At 40.5% G+C, this 16,162-nt stretch overlaps 2 protein-coding genes and 1 non-coding gene across 3 annotated transcripts; 1 reads left to right on the top strand and 2 right to left on the bottom strand.

Moving 5' to 3' along the window:
• The first annotated feature begins 453 nt into the window (after positions 1 to 453).
• Positions 454 to 6,845, top strand: LOC112561172 (epididymal secretory glutathione peroxidase-like). Its single transcript, XM_025233485.1, has 3 exons — positions 454 to 764; positions 5,196 to 5,437; positions 6,187 to 6,845. The coding sequence occupies exons 1-3, from the start codon at positions 539 to 541 to the stop codon at positions 6,472 to 6,474; spliced, it is 756 nt and encodes a 251-aa protein (XP_025089270.1). The 5' UTR covers positions 454 to 538; the 3' UTR covers positions 6,475 to 6,845.
• A 618-nt stretch (positions 6,846 to 7,463) lies between these two features.
• LOC112561182 (cytochrome c oxidase subunit 6A, mitochondrial-like) lies at positions 7,464 to 9,462 on the bottom strand. The gene is made up of 3 exons (XM_025233495.1): positions 9,324 to 9,462; positions 8,043 to 8,188; positions 7,464 to 7,860 (listed from the first exon to the last, which is right to left on the bottom strand). The coding sequence occupies exons 1-3, from the start codon at positions 9,400 to 9,402 to the stop codon at positions 7,780 to 7,782; spliced, it is 306 nt and encodes a 101-aa protein (XP_025089280.1). The 5' UTR covers positions 9,403 to 9,462; the 3' UTR covers positions 7,464 to 7,779.
• Positions 9,463 to 16,017: 6,555 nt separating this feature from the next.
• On the bottom strand, positions 16,018 to 16,091 carry Trnat-agu. The gene has a single exon. It is a non-coding gene; the product is annotated as a tRNA-Thr (tRNA).
• Between the last annotated feature and the right edge of the window lie 71 nt (positions 16,092 to 16,162).

Below are 16,162 nucleotides of genomic sequence, written 5' to 3' on the forward strand. Positions count from 1 at the left end.
GTACGTCATAGAATATTAAACTCTATGCGTTTCACGATAACGATGAGACTTATAAGACCACTTTACTTACAGAGCATCTCATCTAGACAAGGTTGTTCTGAGAACTCAAACGATCACTAATCGATAAATAGCATCGAAATTAATAAATCGAAGTATGCGTTCATGCAGTGTCAACGATCACGTTCAAGACTGCAGAAATCAGATTTAATTCTTCTTCAAAGAAAAGTTATCTTGATCATATTTAAACTTTCCTTAAGGCAGATGGATATTTTTTCAATGCAGGGTTATTACTATATCAATATGGGACTAAATTCAAGGCTGTGAATGTACTAAATGCAAGCATTACGTGAAGTCCGCTGGTAGATAAAAAAAAAACAACAACCCCGAACACCTAACCCCCTATCCTTCGAGTTCGCAGTGTGCACGGCCTTATTTGCATATTCAACAGCGCGTGGTAATCACCGAAGATTGCGCACTAACAAGCAGACGACGCGAAGTGGCACTGCTGTCGTTACTTCTCATTCGACACACCGCCACCATGGCGGGAACACATCTCGATGCCTTGCTTCTATGGTGTTTGGCGTGCACCGCTTGGGCAGGAGAATTCTACACCATATGCGATCAGACAAACAGCAAGAACATCTACAACTTCAGAATCCCTCGCCTAGTAGATGACGATGAAAAACTATCGAAGCCGCGGGATTCGCTGGGTTCATACATTTCCTCAAAAGTTGCTCTTATTGTGAACGTGGCCACTTTCTGAGGTAAGACCAAGCACCAGGCACAGAATGATGTAGAATGCAAATTCAATCTATCGAAAGTCGCAACAAAGTAATAAGTTTCATTTTAGTCGGCAAATAGATCTTGAGATTAAATAAAGTCAGGCTTGAATTTACGGATGCGTACACATTCATCATCTGGCTCCATGCTTACAGTGTACAAAAATGTTATTCCATTGCGAAGATTGAGGTAATGAGAGGATTATTTAACGCACGTTTCTCTATATTAAAAATGATGACAGAGAACTGACTGTTCTTAGTCAGAAGGAGATTGGCGCTGGAAATGACAAAGAATCGATCATTTATTTTTACGCTTATGAAGTATCGCATTTTTTTTTTATTGTTCTAATTGACACTTACGTCATCTTCTGTTCCACGAGTTATATCCTAATGTGGGTTGGCAGTTCATTTTTAGCTGTTGTCCGTATTTTTTTTTTTAATGGAGATCGGAAATGAGAAATCCCTGTCGGATTTTATCGGGGTAGAAATATAAGATTTTACAGGAAAAGTGTTGCGTAATCTATCGTTTGAATGTAGATAGTGTTAGAATAAGAAAAACATCGGCAACTTGACATATCTTTCCTGTGCTTTTTCGTATCCTTGAGTAACTGTATCAGAACGGAGCGTGAGATAGTTTATAGTCATGATCTGCAGTCTGTACTCTTTTTGTCTTCGCTGCCAACATTTGTTACTGGGCCATTTTGAATCCTGCGGATGCTACAGACGGAATACTTGTCCAAATGGGGCTGCACTAAGCTTTCCTGCAGCATTGCAGCCAAACCAACGACTAAACGTATTGAGAGCTAAGATGCCGTTTATGTGATATGTTAGCATTATATAGGATTATTTCAGAGAATTCCTGCCGGCCCAGTCAACATTGGTAGGGCCTCGCTTTTGCGGTACGAGCAGTCAATACGTTCCCGGAAGAAAAATTCACTAACAATATTTTCGATCAGAAACGTGCGGCAGTGCCTGTCAACATAATGACATGTGGAGCAGGCAGTTGATATTACAGATGATTACGCGACCTTCACCTTTAAATAGAATGTGACTGCGTGGTTTCTTTTGCACGCGTCCTGGTGGCAGGCAAAGTGGAGGATTTGGATTTTGGACACAGAATACTCAGTGAGTGCGAAATATTGCTGGCACCTGGAGCCCTGCTTGCCTGTCATTCGACATCCGAAAAATACTTCGCACACTTTATTGATACAGAGAGAGAGAGTGGGGGGCAGGAGGCAGTGGTTAAAGTACTAGTAGGGTTGGATTTTTACCCTATCTGATTGCGTCAAGTTTACTGCAAAGTACTGTTTCCAGAAATCAGGATAAATACTCCTTTCCGTTCTCGAGATGCGAGAAAGTGTCTTGCTCTAAGATTTACCCATTCTCTAAAAGAGATTTGCAACCGACTAGTCATTTAACATTCTAGTACATGAACTGCTTATGGAAACGATGGGGCTGTCAGGGTGTAATGAGCTTTGCTGTTAACAGCCTCTGATCATATCTCCCTCTCTTTTTCACAGTTCTGATCATCTGTGTCCCGAGCCCAGCAGACCCGCGAAATACGTGTATCAATCAACACACTGAAACAATCGCACCTAAGGGGTACGATAATACAAAGCAGGTGTTGGTTGTTGTTGTTGGTTTTTTTTTTTTTTTGACTTTTCTTTTAGTTTCCTTTTGAGGGTCTGTTGTGGCCAAACACTGTGTGTGTGTGTACGCTCGCGCGCGCACGTCATGCTCTTTGCATGATCATTCAAAACGTTGGGGCTGTTATAATTAATGTTCGTAGAATTCCTGTTCTTTAGTACAGAGAATAGTTTATTCAGCTTGCAATGCGTTATTGAAAACTTGGTAGTTTCTTGTACACTCCTTCAGAATTACTTTCCAACAGTGCATTCAAAACCAAACAAAACGAGCCAACCGCCAAGTTGCTATTGTTTCTTCCTGGAGGGGAAGGAAGAGATAAGAAAAGTCAGATACACTGCATAAATTCCAGGCACAGGCAAACGTATCGCTGTCTAGTGTTACATGTAGAGTCTGTGGAAATAAAAACATGTTTTGAGGACATCATGCACTGAGATCAACATTATTTTTGCAGAAGTTATCTCCGGGGCTGTGATACACTAAAGTGAATGGTCCTTATTTTTCGATTATTATTAATAGTAATCAAGAGAATATATATATATAGTACATTTCCAGACTTATCAGATAAATGTAGCTCAATATATTTTACAAGAGTAAAGCTTAAAAAAAATGTGCAAAACATACATATGGACACAGTCCAATATATGTCAGCAAATAAATGACAAACAAAGGAAAGACTAAAATCCATTTGAACTGTCGTTGATAGTGGAAGGATTGGATCTTGCTGCCTCCCTCAAGCCTGTTAGGGACACCACCCTAACCACCACGTGACAGACCACACATCCTGCTCCGAAATACGTCTTAGTTTATGTGCGAGGTAAAAATCAATTCTTCAGATTGTTTATGCACGCTAGCAGAATACCCGATCTGGGTGCTGCATAAACAGTCAACTGTTTATAGGCACTTCTAACTGAGCAAGCTGTTGTTGTGACACACTCTTGTGAAAATTTCCTAACTTTTCAACACATACAATTTTGTTCTTGCATTTTAAACATCAATATTGAAACTAAAACTAGTATTTGTTCTGTTTTTCATGTCAAAAGGCGTGGTTTATTTTATGGTTAGATGCACAGCAAATATCACAAAGCGGCTTGGAAGTACACTACCAAAGCGAGTTTCGACCCGCGGCATCAGAAGTTGGCCATGCGTGTAGTCAGGCATTATTCCAATTTCGTGTTTGATTCCCACGCGTGAGAGTAAAGCTTGCTAAAGTTTATTAATTGAAGCTTATTCTAGCTCCTTTAGGAGAAAGAATAAGCTTTACTTTGATACCTGGCGACTTTCGATTCAAAATGTCCGCTAAAATCGGATGTGAAAAGTTTGAACGCAGTGTGAAAAGGACGAACGCAGTGATGCAATCAAGAAGACCCTAGCGCTTGCCATACCAAAAGAAAAGTTCCCTCAAGAAACTTGGATACGGGCTTACCCTGATGGGTCAGCGACAAACGCCATCCGAAATAAAGAGCTGGGGTATACATCCAGTACCCTGATGGACACAGGCAGACAGTAACCATACCAACATGCTGTCTTTGCACCAACTTCAGAGGCGAAATTGAAGCCCTGATCTGTGCAGCCAACAGTAACAGCAGCAAAGCAGCTTCAGACTCATAGGTGGTGTTCCTAACAGATGCCCTGTCTATGCTGCAAACTCCCAACAATAACCAAATACATAAGCTGACTGACAGCAGCACTGCAAAATATTAATTGCCTAAGAACGGGACTGTAGTGGATACCCTCACACTGTGTATTGAAGACAGTGAGCCGGCTTACAGAAGGGCAAAACTTGGGGCTGAGGACAGGCAGGACGAAAACAAGGTCAGTCTCTATTAAGAGAGTCCATCATTAAGGCTTTGCAGAGACCACCCCAACCACCAGACAATTACCTCCATCAGTCCAGATAGTAATTTTCTGCCTCATGACAACCTCGAGCGCTGGCATCCAAGAGTGACAAAAATAAGTTAACAGCAACTGAAAACGGGATGGGGAAAAACCTATCTGTTTGTGTGCTTTGCGCTTAATATTGATTCAAGATTAGCTCGAATACCTACTATTAGTTACTCTCACTCTCGCCTCTTCGGCTTTATGCATTACCCTCAGGCTTTAAGAATTATAACTATTTCGTGCTGACAGATAGTCGATCGGGTTGGGGGAAGTAAAGACTAATCGACAAAAGCACTTTTAACAGTTATTCTGACATTTCTTGGGTGTGTGTGTTTGTGGTCGGGGGAGGGACCCACAGAATCCCTAATCAATACTTCATTATCTCCACATTATAGTGAGCCCTATTTTTTTTTTTTTTAATCAAAGAAGCCTTCCAGCAAGGTGTGATTCCATCGTATACAGGACACCAACTGACAAAAGATGAAACTTGTCTAAAAGTACTTTTCAGCGCAAGAAGAATTGGAGGAGCAGACGAGTAGAGAATTAGAGAAATTTGGGCGACAAAGGTGAAGACGTCTTCAGAATTATCGCCGTCGGCGTGCGCGTCAGACGCTGGACTGGATTGTCCAAGCTCAGCAATTTTAATTTTGTTTTTGAGTATTTAATCGTGTGCATGCATATATGTGGATACACGTACTTTCTCTCTCCTTTTTCTTTCCTCCCCGTCCGGCTGGAGAGCAAAATAATTTTGTTTACGCTTAGATGACCCGATGGATGTCAAGAACCAAAACTTAGGAGTTACAATTGTGTTAGAATTGATTCAATGCATGCTTGTGTGTGTGTGTGTGCGCGCGCGCGTGCGTGTGTGTTGACGTATGCGCATGTGTGCAGGGTTCACGCACCAGTACTTGCAGCTGAATGCACTCACAAGCAAATTTTCCCGAGACGAGTTCCGAGTGTTGGCCGTTCCGTGTAATCAGTTCGGCCACCAGGAACCCGCCGCCAATAAAACGGAGCTGCTCAACGGCCTCAAGCACGTGCGCCCTGGCTCCGGCTTCATTCCACACTTTGACATCACCATGCGCTCTGACGTCAATGGCGAAGAGGAGCTCGAAATGTACACCTACTTCAAGGTAAGTGTGATGACCAAAAGCTGTGTAACAGCAAACTTCAGCATGACAACATGACTAAATCAGCTAGCTAACAGAAGAGCGGTGACTATAATAATAATAACAACGTTGGTTTCTTCTTGTCACAACAGCCTATGACGGATGGTTTAGTTGCTCTCGACCAGACGTACAAATTCACCTCAAAATTTGGTCTAGGTTTAGTATAGCTACATCCACAAGGAATATTTAGAGGCTACACCAAAGACAGGCAAGATGCAATAGCACTGGAAGGCACAGAGAGGTAATGATGCAAGTTCGTGCTTCCGTTGCAAAACTACCGCCGAGACCTTATTACCTCATTCCATAGGTACTTCGTGACACCTTTACATCCCCTCCGCAGTTACGGTTGTGAACGTCGTCTGACGTATAGACGCCGTAAACGTCGTTTCTTGCATATGTAGGTGTCGCTCTCCTGACACCTATGTCTCCGATTCAGGGAATTATTTTGCCCATAGAAGAACCAATGGCACAGATAGCAAAATGTATCCTTTATTGCAATTCTGTCCACTACAGATCGTGTTCGGAAGCCGTGGCCTAAAAGAAAGCGTTGAATCACACAATGCAATGCAGAAGGGTATTTTAAAATAAAACAAAAAATAAAGATATGACACTCTTTCCTACCTGTGTCCATCTGTTATCTCCCTCAGTCCTTCTGTCTGTCAATGTTGCGTATTCATATCAACCGTTTTACCTCTTGTGTTTGTTTTCGTTAGGAAAGATGCCCCGCTCCGACACACACAATCTACTCTCGCACGGAGACGTTCTGGGAGCCGCTTACGCCCACAGACATTTCCTGGAACTTCGAGAAAATTTTGGTGAGCTCGCATGGTGTGCCTCTCCTCCGATTCATGCCTGACGTAGAGCCCAACGACCTGGTCGAGCTCATCGCTGACGTTATCGGCAGTACAAGCGCTAACGTGGCCCATCTGTTGACTGAGCTGGAGGAAAAGGTGGCCACTCGGACCAACAAGAGAGAGGCTGGGAAGAAACGTAGACATTGAAAGAACATGTATTTTCTTTTAAAATTGTCATTTCCATGTAAATCCGAAACGCAGAATTATTAAGGCAGTAATGATGGTGACAATACATCTGTAACCTGGGATCTTGTAAGCTTTTTTTCCGGCGTGAGAAAGGTTGCTTCCACCTTCTATTCACCACTCCTGTCATTAATGATGTAACTTCCGGAAACTGTTATCAGGCTGTCGTTACTGATGTGACGTGCGTCCTAAGGGTCTTTGTGCATTCAGACCGTTAGGACGTCTGTCGCAGACTGCAAGTGGTGGACCGAAGATGCACAGAAACCTCCTCGAATTTTCCGATTTTATTAAGTTCATGTGTATGTTGTTCAATAAAAATGGCACTGCTGGAAATATTTTCTCGTTTGTGTTCAATATACATTCATTCTTCTTTATGCTCTGACTTATTTTAGTGCCTTTCCCCACCGTAAAGGCAGGCTCAGACCGCTTTACAAAATAATAATAGGAGCACAAGGTCGCTAATTCTGGAACCGAGGAAGTATGAGTTGTCACGACGCACTCGAGAAAACTCCACGGATCAAGAGACAATAAACAGGCTTCTGGGGAAAATGCAGGTGACACTGTGTACACGCACACATCCAATGTTGTAACAGGTAGCGGAAAATGTAGCGACAAAGCACAAGCCCTGAGGATGAAAAAATATGGAAACTGCGTGGTCTAGTGAACAGAAGCAAAAAGGTTAAGTTATAATTGCAGAGGAATGGAGACAAGTAATCCAGAGAGAGAGAGAGAAGGGGGAAGGGATAAAAACCTTGCACGAGATAGCCCAGAAAATAGACTGCCGAAATCTTTAGTGGAATGTGGTTTAAAGGTGAAAATGACTTTGTGCAGTCATAAAAGTATCGCTAGTAAAAGGTATTTGGCGCAACAAAAAAGCACAAGACAACAGGACAAAAATCCAGGGACGAGAAAAACCATCCTCTCATAAAATGAGACATCAGTCTCATAAAATGTGTGTGAGAGAGACGAATGACAAATCTTTATTTACAATAGTAGCATAATAAGCAAAAGTCTGGCGTTTTTTTTTTTTACATCTTGCTCCCGAGCTAAGGAAACGAAATTGAAACATCACGTTACTAAAATATATAAGTGCATGAAAGTTTAATATCGCTGCGAGATGTATCTGTTTAATGGAAAATAAAAGTGATTAAAGGTGAAACTTACTGACTATTCAGTTTTGTGCTAGTCTAGCTCATAACAGTTAGTACCAACATGTCTGTTGTGCAGACATGGCCTCAGCTATGCTCATCATTCGTCAGTTATCTAGTGTTAATTTTCGTAGCCGTCGGGTAGAGCGTTCAGGTGAGGATTGTGGAAGAGAGAGTGGTTTCCATCACCCCAGGGAAATTTCTGCATTACAAAAGAAATTGCCAGTCAGTGCAAGCAAGAACCAAATGCTGAAACATTCAAATCCATTAAAATTATTTCTCAACACCCACACGTGTTTGTTATACACTTTCTCTAGTTTGATTCTTCTTAAGTGTTGCCATTGACTGACACTGTGGCCTGTTGACAAGACCTGTATCTCGTACCTTCGTGCGCATACGGAGATAAGGATAAGGCACAAACTCTGGGCGCTCAGGGTGGCTACAATGTAGGACGAAAGCATTGATGTAGCCGACAGCAACACCAGGAAGTGCTACGAGAAGTGATATCATCTTCCATTTCTTGGTTCCACCTATTCGACACATAAACAGTAGTTGATTGTTTAAGATGATCCTTAAACTTCATTCCTTCAGCTCCAGAATTTTTATGCTTGGGCACTAACAGTGTTGCAACTTGATTTTATCATTTGTTCTGTATACATCTTAATGACTATGGAATAGTTTAAAATCAATGTTCAAGACAGATTTATATACAACTTTAATAGACTCAGAATTTGAATCTAATTGCCTTAGTTGAACAATGACCCTAAATTAAATGGGTTCGAATTCTACTCAATTTCAAGAACACTGACAGCAACATGTAATGATAAACTAATTAAGAACAGTTTTCCAGAAGCATGGTAAAGTCAGGTAAAACATACACCATACAACAATAACAATTTGGCAAACATTTCTAACACCTGAGGTCACGAATTGTAGATAAAAAATCATTTCTCAGTCACAAAGCTCTGCTACTCACACAATGCTAATAAACTGATGAATTCTAAGGACATACTGAGCTACTTCATGTATAACACTATGATAAGACAAATCATAACAGTTCAAGTAGAAAAAAATGTCTGCCATATGTACCTAGACTTTTTCAGCCAACATATCTGGAATTCCTTGTCCCTTTGTAATGGGTCAAAGTTAAAGGCATTTATGTGAACATTTTTGGTCCTGCACATTTTTAATTTATGCATTGTTCAAAGCACTTTTTCATTTATTTACTCGCAACACACTCCTTCTGAGCACATGCAAACACAAAACAATAAAAGAGTAAACTGAAAATAAAATATGATCGTTCGGCTGCCCTGTGGACGGAAAAGGCAATGGTGAAAGGATATTCAGAATTGTCATTTCCCATTGCTTTGTTCTTCTCACGGTTTAATAGTTCAAATTTATAAATAAAATAAAAACAGACATGAATTTTTCAGGATTATTTTAAGTAAAAAGAAGAAATTCAGTAATGATCCGCAATTATTCCAATTTCACATTCCTCAATAATCGCTGTCAGTTTTTGAGTATAAAGTAGAAAACCCTTCCAAGGACAAACTGGTCGCGTACGAATTGCAACTGAAACAGTAATGAATATTCTAATCTACATGGAATAACTACAAGATCTTACATATTTAAAAAAAAAAATTAGCTTCTCGTCATAACTCGTACCATGTACCCCAGCTTGTGCAGAGGGTCCTTGTACAGCGAAAAAGCGACGAGCAATTCCAGCCGTTAGCCTTGACGCCATTATGCGTTTCGATAGCAATTCCGTCCCTTAGCGGAAGTCATATGACCGGAACTAGAATCGTCACGAAGTGACCCGAACGATCCGTGGAAATACATCATACAATAATAAACTCGATGCTTTTCACGATAACGATGAAACTAATAAGACCACTTTACTTACAGATCATCCCATCTAGACAAGGTTGTTCTGAGAACTCAAACGATCACTAATCGATAAATAGCATCGAAATTAATCAATCGAAGTATGCCGTCATCACGCTCAAGACTGCAGAAATTAGATTTAATTCTTATTCAAAGAAAGTTATCTTGATCATATTTAAACTTTCCTTAAGGCAGATGAATATTTTCTCAATGCAGGCTTATTATTATGCATGATAATTATTATATTAATATCGGACTGAATTCAAGGTTGTGAATGTATGAAACGCAAGCATCTCGTAAGGTCCCATGGTAGATTAAAAAAAAAAAAAGAAAAAGAAAAAATGAACACCTAACCCCCTATCCTTCTAGTTCACAACAAAGTAATAAATTTAATCTTAATCGGCAAATAGATCTTGAGATTAAATAAAGATCACTGTCAGGCTTGAATTTACGGATGCGTACACATTCATCATCTGGAACCATGCTTACATTAACAAAAATGCTGTTCTATTTCAAAGATTTAGAGAACGAGAGGATTATTTAAAGCACGTTTAATTGTATTAAAAATAATGACAGAGAATTGATGATTCTTATTGTCAGAAGGAGACTGGGGCTGGAAATAGCAATGAATCGATCATTTATTTTTACGCTTATGAAGTGTATACCGCTTATTTATTGTTCTTGTCACGTACGCCATCTTCTGTTCCACGAGTTATATCCTAATGCGGGTTTGCAGTTCATTTTTATCTGTTGTCCGTTTTTTTTTTATGGAAATCGGAAAGGAGAAATCCCTATCGGATTTTATCGGGGTAGAAATATCAGATTTAACAGGAAAAATGCTCCGTAATCTATCGTTTGAATGTAGATAGTGAGAGAATAAGAAAAACATCGGCAACTTGACATATCTTTCCTGTGCTTTTTGTCGTATCCTTGAGTAACTATATCAGAACGGAGCGTGAGATAGTTTAATCTGTAATTTTTGTTTACAAACATGCAAGCTTGTGTTTCTGGACGTTTGAACTGCGCATACTACACCACAAAAAAATAAAGTCGGAAAATAACATGTTTTGACACTTTGAAGCAGTGATAAGGGATGCGAAATTTTCAGAAGGGGTGGGGTAAAGCCACGATGAAAGAACCTGTAAACATGCCAGGTGGGTTCGGCGTGGACTGCGGTATGTGATGACAGGTGTCATCAGACATTATAAAATAAACAGTTTTTAAGCAGCCAACTTTAAAAACATCCCAAAGTCTTTTGGTACTCGTCCTTTCTTGTTCACCGTTAAAAGGTCGCATCACAAAACAAATACAGCCTTATTTAACCTGCTTTATGTGTGTTATTTTAGTGGTTATAGTGGTTTTTGTAATCTTACAAACCGAGATGAACAGTGAGATTTGTAATACAGTTGGACCTCGATAAGTCGAACTCAAAGGGACCCGAAAAAAAAAATTGACTTTCGGAGTTTTCGAGTTAGGGAAAATGGCGTAATAGGCGCAGGTTAATCAGGACAATTTTTTTCAGGCTTAACCTTACCACTTGCCATTTCCGCGGCAAGTACCGCACGGGAAAAACCACACCGACACCAACTCTATTCAGTGCTCGTCCCGATAAGAGACTGACAAAGATGAAAGGAAAGTGGGGTTAAGCGTCGTTCTTGAGACAGTTTGGAACATAATTTGGAACAGTTTGAGACATAGTTGCGTGTGATTGGTGATGACTCAAAATTCGACTAACGGAGTTTGGAAGCCAAAAAAATCTTCGAGTTAAGGAGATCTAAAATACATTGGTCTTATGGAATTTGGCCGGGAACTAACAATTAATTCGATATAGGGAGGTTTTCGACTTAGGGAAGGTCGACTTATCGAGGTCCGACTGTATCGTCTCACATAACTGTCACATAACTGTCTCCCAAACCTGTCTGCTCTCTAATTCTTTTGTCCACCCCATGTTTCTAGCAACAATATATCCCAGACAAAGTAATAGGTTACTGTCCTCAGGCTCCCAGTCACTATAGGGTCTAGACTACAATAGGGTCAAGTATCTAACCAAAAGCTTTCTAAGTACAGTGGAACCTCGGTTAGCGAACGCCTCGGATAGCGAATATTTCGGTTAACGAACAAAAATTTCGTTAAAAGTTTGTCTCGGATAGCGAACAAAATTTCGGATAACGAACAGCCAAGTGAACCACACGTGACCAACCATCATGTCATCATTCGCGCTCGAGACAAAGTTACGATCGGTCGTTCCTTATCTATGCGCATCCTTCTTATTTAGTGATTATTATGCTTTATTTTAGTAAGACAATCCTCAATCATGATTCCAAAGAAGATTAAGAGCAATTAATAGTAGTGAGGTAATGACAAGGAAGCGGCCAACAAATGAATTGAAAAAGGAAATGATTTCAAAGTATGAAGGTGGCATGCGTCTGTCGGATATGTGATGTCGTCTTACCGAAGAGTTTTACAAAAAAGGCAGAAGCAACAGACACTGGACAAGTTTTTTACTTTAACCTCAAAGCTACAGAAAAAGGTTACCCCCGATTTTATAATGTCACGTGTTCATGGAGGGGGAATCAAAGCAGTAATTCCACCCTTCCTCCCCACACCTGCTTCCATCCACGCCGTCAAAACGGCAAGTGTTCTGATGTTTAAATGCTTTCGTTAATGTTTTTATGTTTAACTTCATTTATATTGCATTATAGCTGTTCTCATTAAAACAAATACCTATATAGCCTGCAACTTTCAAATATTAGCGAGTCAACAGGGGCTGGGAACCAATTAAATCTATTTCCTTTATTTCTTATGGAAAAAATTGTTTCGGATAACGAACATTTCGGATAACGAACAGTTTTCCAGAACGGATTAAGTTCGTTAACCGAGGTTCCACTGTAGTTCACTCTTGGATACAAGGCTGGTTCACATATTATATATTTGCTACAAGTGAGAATCCGATCCATTGCTATTATTTGCTGTTAACTCTGTATCGACCCCTGGGGACATGGCGATATAGTGACATATGCTCGTTCAGCGGGGGTTGTCTTCGCTGCCAACATTTGTTGCTGGGCCGTTTTGAATCCTGCGGATGCTACAGACAGAATACTGGTCCAAATGGGGCTGCACTAAGCTTTCCTGTAGCATTGCAGCCAAACGAACGACTAAACGTATTGAGAGCTAAGATGCCGTTTATGTGACATGTTAGCATTGTAAAGGCTTATTTCAGAGAATTCCTGCCGGCCCAGTCAACATTGGTAGGGCATCGCTTTTGCGGCACTAACAATATTTTCGATCAGAAACGTGCGGCAGTGCCTGTCAACATAATGACAGATGGAGCAGGCAGTTGATATTACAGATGATTACGCGACCTTCACCTTTAAATAGAATGTGACTGCGTGGTTTCTTTTGCACGCGTCCTGGTGGCAGGCAAAGTGGAGGATTTGGATTTTGGACACAGAATACTCAGTGAGTGCGAAATATTGCTGGCACCTGGAGCCCTGCTTGCCTGTCATTCGACATCCGACCATACTTTATTGACAGAGGGATGGGCAGTGGGGCAGTGGTTAAAGTACTAGTAGGGTTGGATTTTTTTCCCTATCTGATTGCGTCAAGCTTACTGCAAGGTACTGTTTCCAGAAATCAGGATAAATACTCCATTCCGTTCTCGAGATACATGCTTACGATCATCACCAAGTACAGGTCAAGGTCAACAATCCAGACGTCAGGATTGTACATACATACGTTTACCCTGTGAAGGCCATCGCCAGGGGAAGAGCTAGGACCATATGTTAATCAAGTGTAACTGTTTTTCAAACGTGACGTCATTCATTCTGTGAATGACGTGTACATGTGCTGATTTGTAGACATGTATGCTGAGAACGAAATCGGGTATTCACCCAGATTAGTAAGAAAGTGTCTTGCACTCAGATTTACCCATTCTTTAAAAGAAATTTGCAACCGACTAATTATTTAACATTCTAGTACATGAACTGCTTATGGAAACGATGGGGCTGTCATGTGACCTGTCCCGTGTAATGAGCTTTTCTGTTAACAGCTCTGTTCATCCCTCCCTCTCTTTTTGACAGTTCTGATCATCTGTGTCCCGAGCCCAGCAGACCCGCGAAATACGTGTATCAATCAACACACTGAAACAATCGCATCTAAGGGATGCAATAATACAAAGCAGGTGTTGGTTTGGTTTTTTTAATTTTTTTTGATTATTTTGGCTTCTTCTCTTTTAGTTTCCTTTTGAGGGTCTGTCATGGCCAAACACTGTGTGTGTGTGTGCGCGCGTGTGAGCGTGTGAGAGCGTGTGCACGTCATGCTCTTCGCATGATCATCCAAAACGTCGGGGTTGTTATAATTAATGTTCGTAGAATTCCTATTCTTTAGTACAGAAAATAGTTTATTCAGCTTGCATTGCCTATACACTGGCCTATACAATGTGCACCTAAAGCACAACAAATTGAAAGTACAAAAATTGCGGAGAGCTGCCTCCCTCAAGCGTGTTAGGGACACCACCCTAACCACCACGTGACAGACCACACATCCTGCTCCGAAATTCGTCTTAGTTTATGTGCGAGGTAAAAATCAATTCTTCAGATTGTTTATGCACGCTAGCAGAATACCCGATCTGGGTGCTGCATAAACAGTCAACTGCTTATAGGCACTTCTAACTGAGCAAGCTGTTGTTGTGACACACTCTTGTGAAAATATCCTAACTTTTCAGCACATATATTTTTGTTCTTGCAACTTAAACATCAATATTTCAACTAAAAATAGTATTTGCTCTGTTTTTCCTCTCAAAAATCGCGGTTTATTTTATTGTTAGATGCACAACAAATATCACAAAGCGGCTTGGAAGTACACTACCATGTGAAAAGTCTGAATAGCATATTTGTTATGGGCACACTGGATTAATGTTGGTATCAAAAAATTTTGAAATATTTAAAATATAAAACTATTATGTCGGTTATTCAGAAAATAACTATCCCACGTCAAGAGCCTCTGTGAAAAAAAAACCCCCAACAACAGTACAATGGGATTGTGCTCGACTACCAGTAGTTATCATAGTTGACAACAAAATTGAGTGAGATCAGTGTAAAGTTTTTTGGCAGGATGTTCGTCATTTCATTAATTACACCGTTTTGTTTTAAAATAGTTGTTAAGTTCACCATTTATTTCATGTTTTGAAGTATGTTTAGTACTAGAAGTGCTGTCAATTTGTTAGAAAATTGATCCCACTAGAGACAGGCGATCGTCGTTGTAGTGTAACAATAAAGTACGGAGGGTTAAGTTTCCGTATTACTTTCGGCTACATTTGTACGTTTTAATAAATAAATGTTTGATCAAATGAAAGATTTCGCTAATAACCAAGCGTTTGAATTCTGTTAATGTCAAGCCGATTATGAGAAAATGTGCAATTTTCATGGTCATATGACGGAAATCTTCAGATTAGCTCGGAAAACTAGAGCTGTTGATTTATGGAAATATAAAATAAGCGAATATGGGTTAAGCGCCTCGATAATAGCACAATTTTATAACAATTCACCATTTCACAGCCAAGGATGAACACAGCGATACAATCAAGAAGACCCTAGCGCTTGCCATACCAGAAGAAAAGTACCCTCAAGATACTTGGATACGGGCTTTCATTCCTTCCATTTCACCTTGACATAATGCGCTCAATGGCGAAGAGGAGCTCGAAATGTACACCTACTTCAAGGTAAGTCTGATGACTAAAAGCTGTGTGACAACAAACAACACGACAACATGACTAAATCTCCTATTTAGAGGCTAGACCAAAGACAGGCAAGATGCAATAGCACTGGAAGGCACAGAGATGTAATGATGCAAGTTCGTGCTTCTTGCAAAACTACCGCCGAGGCATTATCACCTCATTTCATAGGTACTTCGAGACACCTTTACATCCCCTCCGCAGTAACGGCTGTGAACGTCGTCTGACCATGGATGTGTGTGTATAGGTGGATTGCTGTCTGTCTGCTAAGACCAACACTTACCCGCTTGCGAAGTTCTTCGCTGTTAGTCTTGGCGTGCCTAAACAAAGAATGTGACTAAACCGGAAGCTTTGTAGTCTCGTGCCTCGTTTTAGTAGTTAATCTGAAATGTGAATAAACCGGAAGCTCTTTACACAATTACCTCGTTCTAGTAGTTAGCTGGGGAAAAAAAATCGTCTGCCAGCAGTCCAGTAACACAAGTTCGTGGTCTGACGTTAAGACGCCGTGAACATCATTTCTTACATTTGTAGGCGTAGCTTTTTTTACATCTAGCTCTGGAGCTAAGAAAATGAAATTGAAACACCACGTTACTAAAATAAGTAAGTTCATCAAAGTAACAAGAGAGAAAATTTGAATATGTACAAATAGAGGACTTTTGTAAGTAGCAGAAAAAATATTACCACTTAGAAACAGGCTCCAGAGGACTTTTGTAAGTAGCAGAAAAAATATTACCACTTAGAAACAGGCTCCAGAGGGATTCGAACCCTCGACCTTCTGCTTACTAGGCAGACGCTCTAACCAACTGAGCTATGGAGCCTCTGGGTAACTGAGGCGGAGCTATAAGGAAATCAAATGTGCACAAAAGCAGTCCTTTCTTTTTCTTTGACA

This window comes from Pomacea canaliculata, linkage group LG4 (assembly GCF_003073045.1).
Source record: "Pomacea canaliculata isolate SZHN2017 linkage group LG4, ASM307304v1, whole genome shotgun sequence".
Lineage (NCBI taxonomy): Eukaryota > Metazoa > Mollusca > Gastropoda > Architaenioglossa > Ampullariidae > Pomacea > Pomacea canaliculata.